Source organism: Zerene cesonia, chromosome 11 (genome assembly GCF_012273895.1).
Source record: "Zerene cesonia ecotype Mississippi chromosome 11, Zerene_cesonia_1.1, whole genome shotgun sequence".
In the NCBI taxonomy this organism is placed as follows: domain Eukaryota; kingdom Metazoa; phylum Arthropoda; class Insecta; order Lepidoptera; family Pieridae; genus Zerene; species Zerene cesonia.
In genome coordinates this window covers 6,418,897-6,426,508 of record NC_052112.1, presented here as the reverse complement: position 1 = coordinate 6,426,508, position 7,612 = coordinate 6,418,897, and the positions used below count along the sequence as shown (strand labels likewise).

The 7,612-nt window shown below is 36.8% G+C and overlaps 1 protein-coding gene across 1 annotated transcript; it reads right to left on the bottom strand.

Moving 5' to 3' along the window:
* Nucleotides 1–114: 114 nt before the first annotated feature.
* On the bottom strand, nucleotides 115–7,612 carry LOC119830202 (exostosin-3). The gene is made up of 10 exons (XM_038353116.1): nucleotides 7,244–7,612; nucleotides 6,942–7,064; nucleotides 5,709–6,220; nucleotides 5,322–5,627; nucleotides 4,241–5,249; nucleotides 3,603–3,805; nucleotides 3,138–3,239; nucleotides 2,274–2,448; nucleotides 1,854–1,958; nucleotides 115–1,042 (listed from the first exon to the last, which is right to left on the bottom strand). The coding sequence occupies exons 1-10, from the start codon at nucleotides 7,361–7,363 to the stop codon at nucleotides 938–940; spliced, it is 2,760 nt and encodes a 919-aa protein (XP_038209044.1). The 5' UTR covers nucleotides 7,364–7,612; the 3' UTR covers nucleotides 115–937.

Here is a 7,612-nt window from a genome sequence, read left to right as displayed (position 1 = left end):
AATATAATATAATACGTTTGGAAATCATTTTAACAAAAAATACACGAGTTATCAGTCTTAACTATATTGTTTATATTTGTTATAAAATAAAACAAAATAAAAATATCAAAATAAACCGAATTTAATAAAAATTCTTATCCATTATTTATTTCTTCTTTTATTTATCTTGATAATGCAACAGTTTTCATTACAAATTATTGTATAGTAATTACACATTACACAATATTCCCCAAGAACTGGACCTGGATGAACCAAAAGATTATATTTACTTTTATCTATTGTACACAATATTTACAACAGTTAAAATACTACGAATACAAAATTAGACTAGTAATTACAACTTTACGACAAAAATCGTCGTCAAAATAGATGTAAGTTTAGTACTTTGGTCGTATATGGCGTAGCTTTTATAATGATATATGTGATGGGATTAGAAATATGATAGCTTGTCATTTTATTATACCAAAGCGACATATTTCACAAAATTTTTAATAATTTAATTTTCTAAAATTATATTTCGTGTTTAACATGAATAAACCGATGAAATTTCTTGTACGAAATACTTAAATACCGTTGAGAATCAAGCTGAACTTTAATTAATATGTCTTATCATAAAATCTGCCAATTTTACAACCAAGAAAACATTGATGAGATTTCTGATAAGATTAATGTTAAAGAAGGAGACGCTCAACAATTTTTTTAGGAATTTTTCTAATATTTTTTAAAGACTAATATACAAAAGAATACAAAATCATAACGCTCCGAAATTAAATCAATTTAAAGAATTTCAATAATACAATTCCATACTGATACAGCACAAGAACATTTATAGAAATCTATTCTATTTCACGTCAAAATGTACTACAAAGTCGTCAAAAGCGCGTTATTTCTTATTTATACTATTATTCCTACAAGCATGATACTTATATGATAATATCTATATAAACTTGAAGCATTTTTGCTTGTCGTGAGGTATTCGTGTTTTAAACAGCACCGAGTCGGCGCGGAACTGCGTCGAGAGGAGCGGCGTGTAACCCATCACCTGTAAAAATAAATTATATACATCTATTTTTGTTTTTAATAAAATGCTATTTGAATTTATAATAATAACAATAAAAAAAAGAGATTAAAATGAAGCTGCATATATAATCTGTCACAGATTGAATAGGCCAACGACGAACGACGACATCTATTTTTGTTTTTAATACAATAATTAATTTATGATATATTTTTTCTGAATACTAATAGACACAAATTGTACGGTCTTTGACACAGACATCTCAATGCATTCTCACAAAATTTTTTTAAGAAACGTAGGTTTGACGTAGACATTCACATAAAAGCAACGATAACTAAAAGCTATGAATGTGTATGATTTTTGCACGCGACAGTTGGCAAAAGAGCTCGTGGGTCGCCTGATAGTAAGCGAACCATAAACATTTGCAGAGGCTATATATGGAAAGGACTGAAAAAGATACGGACTTCCGGCTCCGAGCTGGTCCATTTCGTACCGAAGCATAGTCGACTCCCACAAAATAATTACTTAAAATGGGGAAGAACACATTACTACACTCTACACTCAATCGATTCCATCTATCCTACTAACCCTACTATTATTATAAACGCGAAAGTTTGTAAGGATCTGTGTGTGTTTGTTGCTATTTCACGCAAATACTACTTGAACCGATTGCAATGAATTTTGGTACGTAGACAGCTGGACGAATGGAATAACATATAGGCAACTTTTTATCCCGATATTCCTACTGGATACGGACTTACGCGGGTGAAACCGCGGGGCGCAGCTAGTAGTACATGATTTAAAAGCTACGACAGGGGCAAACTTCGACAATTACCTGCGAAAAGAACTGTATACACTTGTGTCTCTCATGGAAGTGCGTCTCGTCGGCCGACAGCGTCACCGGACACCCCGGACACCGGAACGTCCAGCGAGACGTCACCTACACAACAAATCTATTTATATTCTAAACACATAAAATATAATATATATAGTTAGATAGTATATACAGTTGGCAAGAGAAAAAGGAACATCGATGACGTCATTATCACTGCGGCCTTTTCTATACTACAATATTACAAAGCTAAAGAGTTTGTTTGAGCGCACTTATCTGAGAAAGGCTATAGGCCATATATATACCACGGGCGAAGCCGGGCGGACCGCTAATTTTTTAATAAAGTGGGGATGTTTTAAAAGCATTTCAATTAAAAGGCTAAAGAGTGACAAAGGTTATTTCTACACGTTACTCCCCGCTCACCTTGACCGGCGGCTTCCTGGTGATGTGCGCGACCAGGAAGTTCATGGCGATGTCCTCGCAGTTCATGTACTCGTCGACGTAGTCGCGCACGGCGGCGGGCAGCGCGCGCCAGTACGCCCACAGGTAGTAGCGGTGCACGAACGCCGCGCCCGTCAGCACCATGCTCAGCTCGCAGCTGGACACCGCGGATTTCCTCTTTCAATATGCATTCTAATTCCACATTCAAAACATTGTGAACAATTTTCGCATCAACCTTATCATTACCATCACTGTCACCAGCATCATCACATTCATCATCATCATCATCATTAGCTTCGAAATTATCATCATATTCATCATGACTAATTTTCACCATCACTGACATCAACAACGTCACATTCATTATCAACACATTCATAATCAACCATCACTGTCATAAGCATTATCAGCATCATCATCACCGTCATTGTAATTATCAATAAATTACGTAATTTAGGTAAATACTTTGATGGAAGATTGTTGCGATTGTAATGCACATGGATACTGTACACGCAGATCGCAACAAGATACATCACCGTCACCACTCACCATTGTAATAATCATCATCATCATCGCCATCTCATGAATATATTGATAGAAAATATCGACTGTAACTGGCATTGGAGATTAAATCATATTACCCATTTAATTATGGCTAGAAAATTTTCATTGCAAACATGTCTTGTTATTTTTCTCATCACTTAATCATTATCACCACCTCTAACATATAGAATATCTGGCAGGAATGTTACATATAGGGGCGTTATCGAAGAATATTACATTACATTTAACATAGTATTCTCTAATTTTAAACTCGTAAGATATGTCTCTTTAAAACAATGTTACCTGTAATTTGAATTGTAGAGGAAGCCATTGTTAAAGTTAAGATCCCACGCATGATATCTTCCAGGGAAACCCACGATTCTATCCCGATGCTCACGCCATACCCTGAAAATTGTACAACTTATTTATATATGGTGTTTGTTTTATACTTTATTATATGTCATTATCTTATCTTCAAAACAATCATTATGACAGAAATCATTAACTGTTTGAGGATGAAACAATTTAGTCTAGTATTGGAGGAAATAATTATTTATGAACACCACCGACATCCGCAGCATCATCATTTTTCGTAACGAAATTTTTACCTGACAGATTAGACCCTAACAATTTAACTACTTTACGATAGAAACATTTCTTTTGCCTGTCACTATAATCAAACATACTCGTGTGTCTCAACGACAAATAGATGTTATCAATATTCATCGATAGGATCATAACAACGACATAACGTGCATTTAGTCTCACCGAAAGGCGAAGACAATTTCATCGTGTCGCAAGTGCGCGTCATCATCAACGCACAGCACCGCTTCGGTGTCGATGAGGTGGTAGGGCAGGAAGCGGTTGTTCAGCGAGTTGCGCTGCGTGCGCACCACCGCCACCGGCGCGCCGGACTCCGGCCACGCCTGGCTGGCCGGCGGACCCGAAACGCCGTTCCACACTACTACCACCTGGTGACGTATACGGAATCCCTCAATCGAAATTCGCTTAAATGTTCGGCGCGATCGACTCCGGCCGCATCCGGCCGGTGGACCAAGTGTAAACTCAATGTAAACTTTAGATTTTACGCATATAATAATGAAGCTGTATTATAGTTCTGAAGCAATTCGAACCCATGTAGTATCTCTATATTCTATAAACTATATCATATAGTAGTCTCTCGTGGAATATTTTTTACTCTCTAATAAAAGCATATTTTTTACCTAAGACTATATCTATTCACGCCGATCAAGATGTTAAGTAATAATCTAATAAAGATAACATGATCTTTTTAACAATTCGGTCAATTAAAAAAAAAATTAAGAACCTTGGTCTGATTAATGAAACTACTAATGTTTTTGATTATTTACACACCAGAGAACTTATAACATGAAATAATTATTGACCTTATTTAAATACGGCAATCCACGTAACCGCGCGAGCGCCGCTGCGAGTACCGCCTCTCGTTCATACGTCAATATCACTATTGTAAACTGTTCTCTAGGCCTGTCCCCACCTAGAGCTTCGCTGAACTCCTTCCCAGAGCCTCCAGCACCTGCTCCGATGGGTCTAAAGCCCGCCGCTGACCCCATAAATCGAGCCTCTGATGTAACCGGCGGATCCCAGGGTAATTGCGGATATATCGCGAACGGTTCTCCCCAGTCATTCCACATCTCATAACCGTGTAACAAAAGCAACGAATAATTTCGCCGATATGCTGGACTCGGATATGGAGCTTCCAAGGGTCCGAGAGTCTCTTCCGGTTCTGAATCAACCGCAGGTGGTTCAACTTTCATGGGATAGTAAGACTCATTAAAAGCAGGTGTCCCCAACGTGGGAGCTGCCGGTCGAGCAGGAATATTCAATCGCGTCCGTATCACAGCCAGTAATGTGTCAATGCTCGCTTGTAATGAACTTAGATATCTTTCCCAAAGAACCCTGCCTTGCCTTCTAAACGCCAGTAAATCTGCATCTGACAATGCTCGGAGCAAGAAATGTAATTCTGTTACACGCGCTTTAGGCAATGCTAGAGTGGCTCGGCGCCAATCGAGAACTTCGTCATATGGCATACGGATTCTGTCTCCACCGAGTATGACCGGGATAGCACCAGATCGTAATGCTTCATACAGTCTCGCTTGCAAAAGAGCTGTAGAAGCATAGTTCTGATCAGCAGGTGCTAGTATTAAAACAAAAGTTGAATCTCGAAGTATTGCACGTCTGGAACGATCCGTACCGCAGAGCGCCCAATCTCCGATGGACCGAATTGCTCGTCGATCCACTGATGGATCACATTCGAATTGCAAATAGAACACATCTGAAGCAGGAGCAGTTTTTGCTGTCTTTTGCAATGATTCTATCAACTGTTTATCGTCTTCCTTGCTCAAATCTGCAACAGGCGACTTCGAACCCTGAAAACTAAATCAGTATTATGAATAGATACTAATATCACTTACCAAAATAAAAAGTAAAACTCCACTGAGCATTTACCTAAGTAAGTATTTTCTTCTTGCAGGTGCAATCGGTGCACATTCAGCCCAAACATCACCTCCAGGCGGTCCCAATGCTGGGGCAGTAACAATATCGAAACCCGGTCTAAACTGCTGCAGTGTAAAAGTAGACTGAGCTATCATGGCTCGCCCCGTCGAAGCCCCTTGAAATGCATCACCAGAACCCACTGAAAGTTCTCGTCGCGCTAAATTCAATAAAACGTGATTTCGGCCGTCGCCGCCCCAATAAGGGAGGCTTTTAACTGCAGTTTCATTCAACATTAGTTGGTAGGTTTCCGGTGTTGAGCTGGAATAGCAATACTTAGCATACATTTTCTTTTTATATTGCCATATAAACATAATATTGTTTAATATTAGGCTAACTTACGATGGGCCTTTTGTAGTGGGAAATGCTTCTCCAATCAGAACAAGATAGAGACAAGCTTCATTTGGATTATGTGTCAGGTGTGCATTATAACTTAAAGTTTGCCGTAATGTTGTTTTAAGAAAGCCATCCACCTCCGCTCCAGCAAGAGGTGAATGAACATCTGGATCATAAAAGTATATAGGAAATCCAGATGTTAAGGAACACCGTGAATGATCAAAGCACGAGTGCATACGGCAGTGTACTTCGGATGAAGGGGACACTGGGGATAAGACAGGCGGAGGTTGCGACGGAAGGATTTGGTTAGGTGGAGCTAATTCTGGAGAATCTCTGCGAATTGCTTCAAGTTGCGCGAGTCGTGCTTGGTCGGCGGATACTCGCAAACGTTGCAACTCTGCGGATGCGCGCGCATATTCTGCTTTCACATTATCAGCCTTCACACTCGCGGCTGCCGCTTCTTTTTGCAGACGTCCTCGTTTTTCTTCTAATTCACGTAATTCAGTTGAGACTGATGCCTAAAAAGTTCAAAAATTTCTATTAGTTCTTTTCAAAGAGTAAATATATCTTAAATTATTTACATACTTTTCATTACTTCTGAGTGCCCAATAAATTGTACTGTTTTTAAACGTTACTCTTAAGTTTTTTCCTTTGTACAATATTGTTGAAGATATAAATAAATAAATAATAAAGAAAACATTCTTTCAGCTTTATTTTGCCATGTTATAAGTAACCCACCACCAACAAAGAGCGAGTCAGGCTTTTGCATTAAGGGTTCAATACCATCAACAAAAACAGCAAAAAATATATATTTGCTTCAATGTACCTTCGCTTAAATATTTATTTCATTATTTATTTTTAAAGCAAAAAAAAATTTTCAGTAATTATATCAAGAGTTTACCTGTTATGATTAACAATCCAAAGGAAAAAGAAAAACACAAATCGCATGCAATGTAAGCATTAAATACTTATTGTACTAGCACATTTGCCATATAATTTAATATGACATTCCAAGTGTTCATAATTAAGGGGACTCTATAGAAAGCATAAATTTAAAAACACTTTTAGTATTTAGCTTAATGTAATGTAATTTTATTAATATAATCTATTACCATTATGAGTCAAAGGTTAAACATAGTGCACTATATTGTTCCGATTTTGTTAAAAGGAATCACATTTATCCTTATTAATATACTAGAAAAATAACTTTCCAATCTATATTATTTCAACTTAAAATACCTTTATTCTAAGCATTTCTTTTATTCTAATTTTAAGATCATCTGCATTAATTGTTGAGATATCGTCCAGTGCTTCCAATGTGTGCTGCATTGCATTCAACCCAAGTGAAGAGGAAGACTCATACTGAAAATTATGATAAAACTGCACTTGAATATAAGGACCATAAATCAACAAGCACAGATAATTATAGGATCTCTTGCCAATGGAAATAATAAAAAAATTTTCAACTTAATATCAATTATAATTTGAAACCAGGCTTTCTTTGAAAGAATGTTTATATCAACTCCTTTATTTAACTTTACCTTAGACAAATAATAGTGTGTGAAGAGTGGTACTAGAAACAGTATCACAGAAACCATAACTATGACCCGGGAAAGCTTTAGATGTCCTAGCCATTGAAATATCCTCTCGTAAAAAAGCATCGTTAGTGGGTGACAAGTGATTTCACTTATAATTATACGATCTCACTAGATGTTAATTTATAACTCTATAGTCTTTAATGTAAACTTTAATTTATGTGTGAAATATGATTTAAAATAAAACATTTTGATTTATTTTTAAAATATGAGTAAGTCCATTGATCATTTATGTAATTACTATATTAAAATATATTAAATTACAATGAAAAATAAACCGCAGCGAAAATTTTACTGACCCTAATTCACTGTCAA

Excerpts from the sequence above, each read along its gene's own strand:
- LOC119830202 (XM_038353116.1), bottom strand. The coding sequence starts at position 7,363 with ATGCTTTTTTACGAGAGGATATTTCAATGGCTAGGACATCTAAAGCTT. Across the intron at positions 7,065-7,243 it reads CACACTATTATTTGTCTAAG|TATGAGTCTTCCTCTTCACT; the intron begins GTAAAGTTAAAT and ends CATAATTTTCAG. Across the intron at positions 5,250-5,321 it reads AGAAGAAAATACTTACTTAG|TTTTCAGGGTTCGAAGTCGC; the intron begins GTAAATGCTCAG and ends ATACTGATTTAG.